The sequence below is a fragment of the Egretta garzetta genome, unplaced genomic scaffold, assembly GCF_000687185.1.
Source record: "Egretta garzetta isolate BGI_Z169 unplaced genomic scaffold, ASM68718v1 scaffold354, whole genome shotgun sequence".
Lineage (NCBI taxonomy): Eukaryota > Metazoa > Chordata > Aves > Pelecaniformes > Ardeidae > Egretta > Egretta garzetta.
In genome coordinates, this window is record NW_009259593.1 from 2,907,521 (window position 1) to 2,921,604 (window position 14,084).

Sequence of the window (14,084 nt, forward strand, 5' to 3'; positions counted from 1 at the left end):
TTAAATCGACATCCAAACTCCACCAATATACAAAGCAATTTAAATGATATTCATTAGAGCGATGACAAGTCCTGATGAGGCTTTCAGGAGCGGAGTCCTTCAGCTTCTGCCGACTCGGTTTCATGGTCATTGAGGCGTAACTGCAGTGACTGTACCTCCAGTTTAGAAAAAAAAAAGCTGAGAATATGACTCCGCTTCCTGACACACCTACCTCATTCTCCCTCTCCACACAGCTTTGCATCTGAGCACAGGCCCCAGGCTTTTCTTACCGTCCCTCACAGGCTTTGTATTGCACACACGCTTTAGCAAAAACCCCTTCCTTTCCCCACCACCTACAAATGCGCCAATTAAAAAGAATTCCATTCTCAAGTAATTTCATTTCACTTGGCTAGAAAGGTCACTAACTCACAATTATGATGGCTATAAACATGTCCCCAGTTTCCTACAGTGCAAGAATGAATGTGATATGTTGAGGCTTAATAAAGCAGTATTTTTCATTGTTAATTTATACTAAAGTTTAAAAGTTACCTTCTCTCCATTTATATTTTTTGATATTTAAAAAAAAAAAAAAAAAAAAAAAAAAGATGGAAAATATCTTCTCCGCAGGGAGTGGAATGCGGCTGACAGGTCTAATATAGGCTTTTCCACAGTGCCAAATCGTTTGAAATTCATTTCCCTTGTGACCGAAGTCCTTAATTCAGGCATCAAGAGGTAAGAAATCAGAAAATGAGCTTGCTGTTTGGTTACGAAGCCCACTGTGCCACTTGCAAAGTTTATCAGGGAAGTGATGCACATCCTCACGCTACTGCGCCTCTAGGAGAACCCAGCGGTGACGCGGGGGGCACGCGGTCACTTCAGCTCAGGTTGGAAGCCACCACCGTGAGCTCCACCACCCACCCCCAGCACCCGGCTGGGAAATGGGGCCATGGCTGGCACGGCCCATTTTTTACTTCTTTTTGCTTGCTCTACAACAACCTTTTTTTGTTTCTTGAAACAGGCTAATTTTAAAACTGTGATATGCAGAGAATGTCTCATTACAGTATTACTCAAAAATCTCGTCTTTTGGCATAGCTGCCTTAGGTTGTAATTTTTAATTTTACTTTTTAAACACCCTTACAACGGAAGATAGGCGCAGTGGTATATAAGTAAGCATGATTTGCAGTTGCATAATTTCATTTCAATAAAGGTTATATATATGAATTTGGTGAGCGGTCTGGACTTACCCATCTATCCCAAAAAGTCTTCTCTGATTTTAATTCTCTTAAAAGATTATTTAACCAGAAGTGCATTTCAAGCTATAAATAAGGCAAAGTGAAGCAAGGAACAGCTGCTGAGGAAGTTAATGTGCCCCACGTATATGCTGTAATATACTGCCGAAAAACAAACAGACAAAGCGCGACCTCAACACATACGCTGGATTCGGAGTATAAAGGAAGATTGGTTTTACACTTAAAAAATGAATTTATCTAACACCAGCACCACTGTATTTGTGTATGTACTAGATAATGAATACAGCACACGAGCTAGGTATTAGTAACTTAAGTCATCTTTTTCATGCTGAACATTTAGTTAAAATTATTGCCCCAAACCAAGGCCTGAAAACAGATTGTAACCTCAGCGATTATTCCAGCGCTTTCAGACATGTATAATGGTGCATTAATACATAATCCTGCTCCCTCCTGTAAATGACCCCGATTCTTTCTTCCTTCACTGGTAAAAAATTGACTTCTTATGCAAATACCCTTCAATGAGGGCTGTAGTATCGTAGTCTTAAACATATACAAGCTTTTCATTATTATAGGATAATTACCGAAAACTCAACAGAATTCCCTGCTACCACACCCCAAATAGCAGAGCTGCCTTCATATTGCGAGATGGCAGTAGGATAATTATTTCTTGTTCTCTCATTTACCTACAGCAGGTCAGCCGAGGGCTGGAAGGCGCATCCTGGCACAAAGTCCCAGGAGAAGAGAACTTACCGGGAGGGGGGGTGGGCGTTGCTGGAGATCGTATGTATTTACTAGCACTACCCAAGGGAGGTGCACATTTGTATTTCCACTTCTAAAACGGTAACTGTCCAGTCAAGTATTAAGAGCTATTTCATCCTTTGCTAAGAGGACAATTCTTTTAAAGTTGAGTAACCTTGAAACTCTTTTTTTCTTTTTTTGTCTACTTTGAGTGATAAATTCTAGTTTCAGGACCATTCCCTGTATTTCAGCTCTGCGGAGCAGTGTGGGTAACAGACTGCCTAGCAAAGTTCCAACATATCCTTGTAACAAAAAGTTACGCAAACAAAGCAGGCAAAAATAATTATAATAATTTGTTATTTTTCTAGGAAATACATAGGGCTCTCTGGAGGCATATTTTCAAATACAAAAGTTATTAATTAAATTTAGCTTTGTTACCAGTCAGCTCTGTTCCACTTGCACCACAATTGCTTCTTTTTCTGTTGCAGCTGAAAGAACTTGCAAATTTGAAGAAGGTTCTTCCCTTCAATACATGCCAGTATTTTTTTAAATCTCAAAGTATAGCCAAATTTTTTGCTGTCATAAAATGCAGAGTCATATCAGTGTCTAGCTTTACATAGCAAGACACATAGCCATATTAAAATGCAACAGATAATTCCCATATTGCTAACACTGATCTGCCTCGGTTTGGATAAAAAATGGCACATAGTGTTTACCACAAAAGCAACTGCATAATTAAAACAATATACTTCTGATTTTAATACAAAAATAAAATATAATGAAGATTCTAGAAAGACTTTGGTTTCAGCAAGAGTCCCTTACACTAGCTCACAAGTCATATTTCAGTTAATTATAGATTTCTTACTCACTAAAACTTAAAGATACATCCAGCGATTTTTTTTTTTGCTAAATGTTGACTCCAGTGAACAGCTCTCTAAGATCTGGCATATTGATTTCTTGTTGTGAAGTGAGCTGTTCAAGCTCCATTTAAGATTTTCATCTTGCATGTAGCCCTGAGCACATCATAGCACCATAAATTAGTTAAATTGCACATTTATCACAAATGTTATTTTAAGATACTGCGTAAATGTGATGGCTGGAAGATATACAGTATGCTGCAACAAGCCACTACTTGGGTGGGGTTAGACCAGGGTCACCTTTATACACCTGTGATTTAAAGCTCTTCCCACCCCATCACAATTTCATTTTTAAACTCTTTCTTCAGGCATTTTGTTTTCTCTCTCACTTGGCCTGCATATTTCTGAATAAAACACCAAATGCAAAGCAAAAGTCAGAACTCGGATGCAGATTTTAAAATCCACACCTTCACGTTTGTCTAATAGGAAAAAAATTATCTCAACTTAGCTAGGCTGGTGGTTAGCACTAATAGTTACCATGCCAATATACATATCAGTGTATGGATGAAAAGAACATTATTCTAGTTCATTGATTCTCTAAATTCTTTATAATGTGAAATCACATTGGTATGCCAGGCCTGGAGGTTCTGAAATGCAAGCTGAACTTTATTTTAATAAATTTGGGACATGCAGATCCTGACTAGCCATTCATTTGTAAAGTTTCAAGCGTATTTAAAAAACGTATTAAAAAGTCATTTCTGGTGCACACTAACAGACCTGGTTTCTCCCTGAATTTTTACCCGGTACGTCTCCTCACTGCGTAGTCAGGCCTAGGTAAGTCAGGCCCAGGAACTGACTTTCACCAGATCCGGTGCAGTTGCAGCAGTGGTATTTGGTGTTTGCAGTCATCGACCCCTTCTCTGTATTTTAAGAATAAGTAGAAGCAACACCACAAAAGACTCCATAGTCTCTTGCTTTTACTCCTCCCATGTCCCGGATAACAGTATTGCTTACAGAGCTTTTAGCATTACTATTATAAGTCAATGGTGCATCTTAAAAATACATTGATTGACAATATATGCAGTAATCTGCCAGTCTCCTTATGTGTGATTTCTGGTTTGCAACCAAATACTGTATTTAAGCTGTTACAATTTTCAAAGGAGGAATTCTCTGCTGTAGAGGTAAAAACTTTGGCTGCATTTAGACTGAGATCATCTATTTGCAAAAAAATGTGGACTGCCGTCCGGGAGGCTTCATGAAAGGCTTCAGCTAGCCAGGTTGCCTCTCCTAACGAAGCGAGGGGGACTCCTGGGATAGTACAGTCAACCAGTAAACCGGCATGCTGCAATTTTATTGCTGGAATTTGAGCTGAGGCCATAAACATTGACACACAAATGACCTTAAAATCAGACACAACTGTGAGCCAAAAGAGAAGGAAAAAACCCAGAGCCCTAATCATTAATTCCATTCACTAGGTCTGCTTAGCAGTATTTGCTATAGAATGAACAGAACACATATATTTTTGAAGATATGGTACTGGCCTTTACAATTACAAAGATGGAAAGAGGGAATGTACCAAAGATTTAATTAGTTCCTTACTGGAAGACAGTGGATTTTTTTAAAAAAGGAAGGAAACTGTACATTTGACATTCAGATGCTAGTTATTACTTGAGATGTGATTCTTGAGTGTGGTAATGTTGGTTTTGGTTCCCACGTAACCATCTCCAGACTCCGAGCTCACCTGACTGGCAAAAGGCAGAATTTACATGCATAGTAATATAGGTGCTGCGGAGACGCAATCTGTTGGCAATGGTTTTGACGGGATGACCTGTCAACACCAGCGGAAGCCTGTCACTATCGTATAAACGCTCCCGCTTGTTCGTGTTTGTTTGGCATGTGTTTCTTCTTCTTCTTTTCCCCGCTCTCTATCTGCTGTGAACGCCATACAACGGCAGGTAGGGACGTAAGAGGACTCACTTCAAAATCACAAAGTTTAAGCCGTCGGTCTCAGGTTCCTACTCCTGTCACCTGAAGCCACTGGGTAGATGGAAAGGGATTCCCTAAGCCGTGAAATACCCACCGGTGCAGCTAGCAGGCTCTGCTCGATCCACGCGGGGGGACGCGTGCGAGCAGCGGAATCTGCCTGGTCTGAAGGCACAGCACGGCAGAACGCCGATTTGCTTTGCCACACGTTGCTGATCAACCCCGCCTTCGCAGTCAGCCTTACCTGATGCTTAAAAAGGAGTTATAACGCTCATTTATCTTTTCCGGGGGAAAAAAGATTCTGTTAATGCAGCCTTTGAATAAGTGCTACCCTGCTCTTTAAATGCTAAAGTTCACTAAAACTCCAGTGATTTATGTGCAGCTTTTGACTGCCAGCACCTGGCAGATGAAGAAACCTACTCAAGCTTCAGTCATAAACAGATAGCATACAATTTAATTTTAATGTGCTCGTTAGTCGTAGCACATTTCAGACATAATTGTGAACGCAACACAAAATTATAGCAAAAAGACAATTTTAATGCTGCTGTAGAAAAAAAGGTTATATGAAGAGTCATATAATGGTGCTTCATTGTCAACAACAAAACAGGGCACAGAGTGCATTACAGTGTCTGTGCTGTTTACATGCCAATATTTTATACATAGATTCTCATATGGTGTCAGCTGTCAGTTACTTCTGCAAATTAACTGCCAAAAATGGAGACGAACAGAATCACTTAGTGTGCTGGTAACCACGGGTTACCTTTCATATGCCTAAAGATAAAGCTGCAGTATGGAATCTTGGGAGAATAATTAGGCAGAGCAAAACAGAAAGTTACCAATTGAAATAAAAAGGCATTCTACAATAGGAAATAACAACCAAGAGTGCTTATAAATAAGTAAAAGAGGTTATATCACAGAATGCCTCATAACTTTTAAGCAAAGTATTACAGTACAAACATTTTAAAGGCTTTATCAATGTTTAGGAAATACAGTACAAGTTTTTCAAATAGATTTAACCCTTTGAGCACTGAGTTTATTTTGAATTTTCTCTTTTTTTTTTTTTTTTTTTTTTTTTTTTTTTACTAATAAATACCTTTAAAAGTCATGTTGTGCAAAACAGTTAGAATGCATGCCAGGAATGCAGTCCGTGGCTTCTGTTTCTTCAGACGGTTTAAAAAAAAAAAAAAAAAGAAAAAAGAAAAAAACAAACAAATGATAGCAACGCTAATAAATATGTATAATTTAAACATGAACCTCTATTAATATAGATGTACTGTATAGCAAAACAAAACAAAACATACTTTGCTTTAAGAATAATGTTTCTGAATACTTTATAAATGCTATCTGCGGTATCTTTCATCACATAATTTACAATGTTTGGATGTTAAAAGAAAAACCGTTAGAGCTAAAAAAAATGAAATATACACTATATATAGGTACAGTTTATACCTGGGGCTTATCAGGTACAAAACCCACTGCTGCTTAAAAATGCTGAAGAAAAAGAAAATGGCATTAACCACAATCACATTTTCCATAAGAGATTTTGAAATCTATACAATATATACATCTATGTTTCAATGTGAAAATCATATTTTTAAATTTCAAGGTGTGAGACACCTCTGCATAAATGGAGGTTCATATTAGTAATCGGAACTAAGCTGGTAAGGGTTTAAAAAAAACATATCCATACATTTTTACCAAATTAATGCAAAAGTGCTTCAAAGTACTCAGAGGGCTAAAGATTATAGGGTGAGAAATACCAGCACACTTAGGTCACATGAAAAAAGTGCACCAGAATTAGTTATAAATGCTTAATTAAACTGTCTGTTAATGCATGCAGCTTGATGCATCAGAGGGATGCACAGCAACTAAATCCAATTTACACAAAGTTCCAAACACTTACCACTGCATTTTAACCTTCATATTTTACCAGTAACAACAGCTGATTATGCACCTCTATTTAAACACTGTACAGTTATACAAAACAGTTCAGCCCAGAGCGACTCTGGAGTTAAAATAAGAACATGTGCCAAGAACTAAACAGTAGCTTTAAGGCGTCTTTGACAGTTTTCCTCAAAGCAAATTACAGTTATTTTAATCAAAAGCAAATGCTACTGCTTCTCTAACTCTGAAACATACAGAAGATGATCCTCTGGTGACTTCCCATGTGTTTTACTAAGATGAAGTTTAACAGCATGCTTGCTTGCAAAAGTCCTGTTACAAAGTTTACATTGATAAGAAGTTCCGATATCTTCCTCTGGAGAGGACGTCACCAGTTTTTCAGACGGTGACTTTGCTTGTGCTATCTGATTGTTAATCTGTTCACTGGACAGTTTGGACAAGTCTCTTAACCTGAAACCCAGATGCGATTCAAGATGACTGATATAAGTCGAAGGAGTTCTGATCTGTGAAGCACAGTCATTACAAAAGAACACTGGGTGCCCAGTGTCCAAATTTTTAAGGAACTTAGTTCCCCCCGTCCTTCGGAGCTGGTATTTCACATTGGCTAGCCAGTGGCTAATGGTGGTCATTGAAAGTCCCGTAAACCTGGAAATGTGCATTCTTTCTTGAGGGCTCAAGTCTGACATGATGTATTTTCCCTCTGAAGTCTGCCGCAAACTAGCTGCAAACTGGGCCTGCAATATGAGCAAGTGCTGAGGGTTCCAGTTAGACTGACGTCCCTTCCTTTTCTGAGCTGGTGTACTCTCTTCTGGTTCCTCTATTGTGGTACCATCAATGTCAGATTTCTCAGATATGCTGGAAGGTGTGGAAGATTTTGATGTGTGACTTTCTGTCAGGTTCTTCAGCATATCAGATATATCTGACAAGGCATTCTCGCGTAGCGGCGAGTTTGACATGAATGACACGACTGCAGATGTCTTTGCTGTTGTCACTGTAGATGAAGAAGATGCTGAAGATGTCGATGTGGATGACAAAAGCGCTGAACCCAAAGAGCAGCTTTTGTCACTCTTGCCTTTCGTCAAATCTATGGGTTGGTCATTGTTGACATGATAAAAATAACGGTCTAAGTGGTCTGTTTTTTTGGACTGTAGAGGTGGGGTGGCCACCGCGGCCTTTTCCGCCAAACTGTTGCTCATTTTAAAAAGCATGCTCATTGGATCCAAAGCTGGCAAAGATGGCTTTGCTGCCTTTCCAAGGTGAATATTCATAACAGACTGCAATGCACTTAATGGATTTACAAATGGCTGTTCGGGAGGGTGATCAGTAATGATAGCTGTGCTGCTACTTAAAGAACTTACAATGGACTTAACAGGCTCTTTCCCATTTTCCACAGGTTCTACAGTTGGACTATCCTTGCAACTGTCTCTCTGAGGGACCGGGCTGTTCTGCTGGCTTTTAAAGCCACCATCATTGGAGGACTCCATCTTAAGGGGTTCACTGACTTCACTACTGCACGGCGAAGGCGTTGCACGCTTCATTGGAGAAAGCTTTCCTTCAGGCTCCTTCATTTTTTCCTCCACTTTAGCCACCTTCTCAGTGACTTTCTTTACCAATTCTTCCATGGCGTGAAAGTTTGGTTTTGGCACAGGTGAGGTCTGACTGCTTGGTGGAGACACCAAGGGCTGGTTTTTAGTTGGCGATACTAGTTCATTGTTTCCAAACATAGGTTTTAATGGTGTACTCTTCCCAGATGAACCCAATGACAGCTTCATCATATTAGGCAGCTGATAGGCAGCATGAATGCTGGGGTAGCCACCCCAGCTTGGTGTGCCATTCTGCGCTTTGTTTATAGCTGATGTAACTGTGTTTTCCAAAGACTTCAGAATATCTAATCCCCCCTTAGGGCTTTCTTCTAGGTCATTTTCAGTCAAGTAATGGTATTTTGAGGAGATATCGTACTTCTCCTCATCTTCACTTGACTTCTCTTTGTCTTTCATTTTGTCATCAGCAATGCCTCTTTCTTTATCTACTTCTTTTTTTATTTCAACATTTAATTTAGGGGAAACACTAGAAGGTGTATTGGAAGGAGACGTAAAAGTGGTGGCAGCTAGTGGCACAGACTGGATTTTCTCATCTACTAAGGATGTTATTGTTGGTGTTGCTGGGGCTTCTATAATTGGCTTCCCTTTTTTCATGGCAGAGTTAGTGACTTTAATAAAATGTCCCGTCACCATCATGTGAGCCGTGAGCTCCTGCAGAGTGTCATGCGAACTTCCACACTCCATGCACTTCAAAATCTGAGATTTCCTTGCCTCAAAGTGCCAGGCATAGCTGGCACCGTTCTGGTGACCGTAGCGATTATTTGGCGTAATGTAAGGATTAGAATTTTTTTGAAGTGCATCGTTGGTATCTGAGATTGTTGCTTTTGGTGTCCCACCCGTGGAATCTGGAGAACTTGGAAGTTCAAGTTCCAGTGATGCTTTCTTTCTAGTAGCTGGGATAATTTTTGCTGCTACAGGTGTAACAGGTTCCTTCAGAGGCACTTTTTGGTAGTGTTTTGTTTTGATCATATGAACACTCAAATCCTGAAGAGATTCAAATGAATGACCACAGTACATACATTTTAATACTTTCTGGGCATCTTCTTTCCCTTCCATTTCAAGCAAAGAACGTTTACGAGGTTTGGACCATCTTTTGGGGTTATTGTTATCAGTTTCATGGTTGTCATCTCGATAATGTCCTGTTTCATTCATGTGCACTGTTAATTCTACTAAAGTATCATAGGCAGCACTGCAGTCTTTACAGCGGAATTTACTGGCTCCAGTAAATATAGAGCCATAAAGCTTACTGCTTTGTCTGTACAATTGAACTGTGCTAAAAAGACTTGGTTCGGGAAGGATTCTGCTCTGAGAAACTTGCTGCAGCGTTTTAGCCATAGCAGTCTGGTGCCAGTCGAAGCTGCCACTTCCACAACTGCTGCTGCTGCTGCTGCTGCTGCTGCTGCTACCGTTGGTTTTTTCTGAAATGGGCTGGTGAAGGTTCAAATTGAGATTGGACCAGTAGGAATTGGAGAGGAAGTTATTATATACAGCTTTCATTTGCTCTAAACTATCAGATACAGTAGAGTCTTCCAGTGGTATTGAAACCTCCTTGCTCTCTTCCTCATTTTTAATGGAGCTGCTCTCGAAGTCTGCCATGCGGTCACTTGTCTCACTGATATGTGACTCACTGTCCATTTCATGGCTAGAAAATTCAGCTGCTGGAGAGTTTTGGTAGCTTTGGCAGTTCTTACTGAAGTCTTTTTCGGGACATGCATATTTTGCTGAAGGCTCCCCATCAACTGCATTTTCATCAGGTTCCACATCTTCTTCCACCAGTGCTGCTGCTTTTAGTTCGTCTGAAACATAGGCTATTATGAAGAGAAGAAAATATAGGTTAGTTGCTGCTCATCATACTTTTGCTTAAGTGTTTTAGCCAAAGAAATGTACTTATTTGTAAAATTAAACAGTTAAAATTTAGTGTTTCTTCAGAGCAAGAAAAAAATCTGCTCTTCAAACATAATTTGCCACCTTATTCTTCTCAAGGGGCAACAGCTTGAAATTAAAACTAAATTTGAAATTAATGAAGCACATTCTGGAGGTGGCATTCATTTCTAAAGTAATAAATTACTTGTATCAACCTCAGAGACAGCAGTTCCTGTCTGTCAATTAATATGTCTTATGCTTCTCCTACCCCTAATGCATTTCTTAACAGACAGATTCACAATTTAAATTAAGCAAGCATTTTTTGCTCAGTACGCTTTTGAGACCCATTCTTTAATAAATATAGAGTACAACAAACATCAAAAATTCCTACAAAGTAAAAAAAATCCCCAGTTACGATCATCAAAAAATGAGATTTTTAAAAAGTTATCATTATTAGTATCACATTTTAGAGGAGGAGGTGGTAAAGGCAGGTGACGCAACCTTTTGAAACAACTCACTAAAAGCAATTTGAGGATATTCATTATGGGTGTAACAAATGACCCATTCACATTTAAACATACCTTTCTCAACAAGAAAGCCCACGCAGAATTATGTCAGCAGCTAGTTCAAGAAAATTGGTATGCTGTACTCATTCTGGCTGTATAAATATATACAAGACCTTCCAGTGGACCTTACAAATGTCAAAGTGTTTGCTCTTTAGACTACTTTGTCAATATTTACTCAGCATAAGCCACACGGACACCCAACAGGGATCCTGTCTTTTTTTCCCCCCTCAAGTAATACAACTGATGCTGTAAATCTAAGATACTCTTCCTGAATAGGATAGTTGGGAATTGACAGTAAACACGTTCTTTTTTCCATGGTGCTTCTGTGCACGTGTTCTACATAAACTAAGTCTACCTGAGTTTTTTTTTCCTTCAGGCAAGAAAACTATGGAAACACTAAGAGAGGGATCATTAACTGATCAAAATCATCTATTTCTATATAATGCGTTAATTTACAGCTAAGCAAGAAAGCAAAAATAGAACATGACTGTTCTGTATGAAGTGGAATTTAAAATTTTCTTGCGATCTCTCACAAATACCATTATAAACTTTGGAAAAAATGCATTTCCATTAGACTCTACGGCTGCAGACACTTGACTTTTGACCTTCTCTGCAACGCATCTGAAATCTGTGGGTATCTGTATCTTAAACACATTGAATAAACTATGGCTTGTTTATTCAGTCAACAGTGCAGAGAAGATAATAGTTTACACCCCAAAAAGTCCTCCTTTAGCCAATAGAGTGAAGAATATAGAACAGTACAGTAGATATCACATATAAAATATTGAACCTTGCAAACTTCTTTCGGGGAAAGTATGTTTAAATGTTATCAGAAAATCACAAGAGACAAAACAGCTGTTAAAGTAACAATGAAACCAGGCTTTTAGTTTTACATGGGGTATTTCTTCATTCAGTTAGGAAATCTTCCTCCAAGCATGTAAAGTTATAATTTGATCGTCAGAATAGAAGTTAAACCTTTGAAAGCGCAAACATATCACATAGGAGCAACACCTAATCGTGATTAGATATTTTAGCTCAGGTAATTTCAATGCAGAAAATTCATGCAGCAAGGATCCTATTTTAAATGTTTGGGAGAACATAGTTTGAAAGAATTATGTTAAAAACTTTGTTATAAGATGTTTCAACGACACTGTTACGAAGATCAGACTTTAACAAGTGTAGGTACTCTAATGAATTAGAGCTATTTTGCTCTATTTTATGCTTTTTCGAAGTATTTTGAAAGAATTTAAGAATCCTTATTTTACGTATATCACAGTCATGTTGGCAATTGGTAGTAAGGATCAGTGCCCATCCTGCGAATACTTGCAACGAAACCACAACAAAGAATCTAACGAGGTGGATTTCATTCAATACTTTCATTCCCCTATGGATGGTACAGATTGTTTTTCATCCTAATTATTTGTTCTATCAAGTTGCTGAACTCTACCAGAAATTTTAGCAAAGGAGACCAAAGCAGTCCAAATTACCCTCTAAAGCTGAGAAATTTTAAGTAATTACTGATAATGTGTAAACAACTGGCTCCCAACTACCTCCTTCTCAACCACGCCGTATCCTAGCGATAGGAATAAGGAAGGATGGAAGGAAGAAATGACATCATGAAACCTATCATTTGGAAGCAAATGTACCCTTTTTCTTTTCCAGCCTGTGGAAACAGTTTTTCTTTTACAACTACGTTCCTTCACCTCTGATGTGAAACTGAAGGATAATTCCCTTGTTACGAGGTAAGGAAAATCCAAGGTTTTTGCCACACTGCCTGCATTAGAAAGATCTCATTCACACCCGCGGGCTGAGGCGGCACACCAAGGCACCCTGTAAGTGCCTGTCTTTGCTCTTTTTGCCCACTGAGCGCTCGCGTGAGCACGAGCCACCCATTCCCACCACCACGTCTCATACCAAAGCCTTGGGCTTGGTCACCCCAGGTTACAGAAAGTGCTCCTGGGGACCAGCGCTCACCAACAGAAACAGGGGTCACAGAATCAAGTCCCTAATTAGTGTGGTTTTCTTTACATGTTTATTTGTCTTATTGCTGAAATCTTATGAATTTTGTTTGGACTGAAACACTTGTAATGTCATATTCACAGTTTTTCTAGAGTGACTTTTACATTAGGGAAAATCTCCAGCATGTGGCTCATTTAAATGTAAATCTATTTACCTTTCATGCTTTCTTTGCCCTTTTCACCAACTATCAAGCATATTTGCGTGTTAACCAGGAGCTGCCTCCTCTATAGCTGTTCTCCTTTCTAAGTTCAAGTTGTGAAGCCAAGTTGCGACATCAATCTTTGATCCAGATGTGAGGGAAATGAGGCACAAACGACAGTATGGAATTTAACCCAGCAATCTGCAACTTCGACACACTGACAGTATGAACAACTTCTGCTCTTTGCCCTGCACAAGGGAGAGGAGGGATGAAACATGACATTACCCCAAACTTCCTCAACCAAAGATTTACACAAGAGATGAGGGTGCTCAGGGAAATTTCTTAGCCTAAAACTTAACACACCATCCTAAACCAGAGTTTATGGTAGCACCTTCTAACGCCTTATTCCATAGGCCGGTCATCTCATCGCTTGCCTTCAGGGCAATAAAAGGCAACCCACCAAGTCCTGGACCAACCTGCGATGGCAGGCTCGGGGCATGCTCAAAGGCTTTGCAACAGCACTACGGGGAGCTTTACGGTGGCTGAAGGGCTCACAGCTCCCTGCAGCTTTGTCCTCAGAGGTTTGATGCAAAAGGCAAATGACGCGTTTCCTCCTCGGAAAACCCAATTAAATTGTTACCAGCATGGGGGACAGAAGAGGAGAGAAGGTTAAGGCCAAACCTCAGTCCCACGCTAGCAGGGAGTACAGGATTCAGGAAGAGCAAAGAGATTATGAAAGCTGAGAATAAAATCAGGAGGTGATGGTAAAAAAAAAGTTTCACTGAGACCCACTGCCTGGTGGAGAGACTGTCTTTAAGAAGCACCGTCTCCACTGTCTCAGCCCACTGTTTCCTTCTTATTGAAAAAAAAAAAAAAAAAAAAAAAACCAATCTCATGGTTTGATATTTTTCAAGTGTAAAGTAAATGTTTGAAACAGCAGAGCATCTGTACAACTCCTCTTCAATGCCTCAACAGCAAAGTCAGAGGCAAAAATCCAACTTTAAAGGCAATTCTAATGACAGAAGAAGTTAGTAAGAATGGAAATAAAAGAAATTAGGTGCTTCTGGTTTTTTGTTTTTCCAGAGTAAAAGAAGGCAAAAAAATACAGTTCTCGAAAAAGTTTTTAGTTTACATCTCATAGGGCACCATAACCCAGAGGAAACTGCCTGGAAGTTGAGGAGTGGTGT

At 39.4% G+C, this 14,084-nt stretch overlaps 1 protein-coding gene across 1 annotated transcript; it reads right to left on the minus strand.

Annotated features, from left to right (window-relative positions):
* Nucleotides 1-6,918: 6,918 nt before the first annotated feature.
* On the minus strand, nucleotides 6,919-10,110 carry TSHZ3 (teashirt zinc finger homeobox 3). The gene has a single exon (XM_009638037.2). The coding sequence runs from the start codon at nucleotides 9,943-9,945 to the stop codon at nucleotides 6,919-6,921; it is 3,027 nt and encodes a 1,008-aa protein (XP_009636332.1). The 5' UTR covers nucleotides 9,946-10,110.
* Between the last annotated feature and the right edge of the window lie 3,974 nt (nucleotides 10,111-14,084).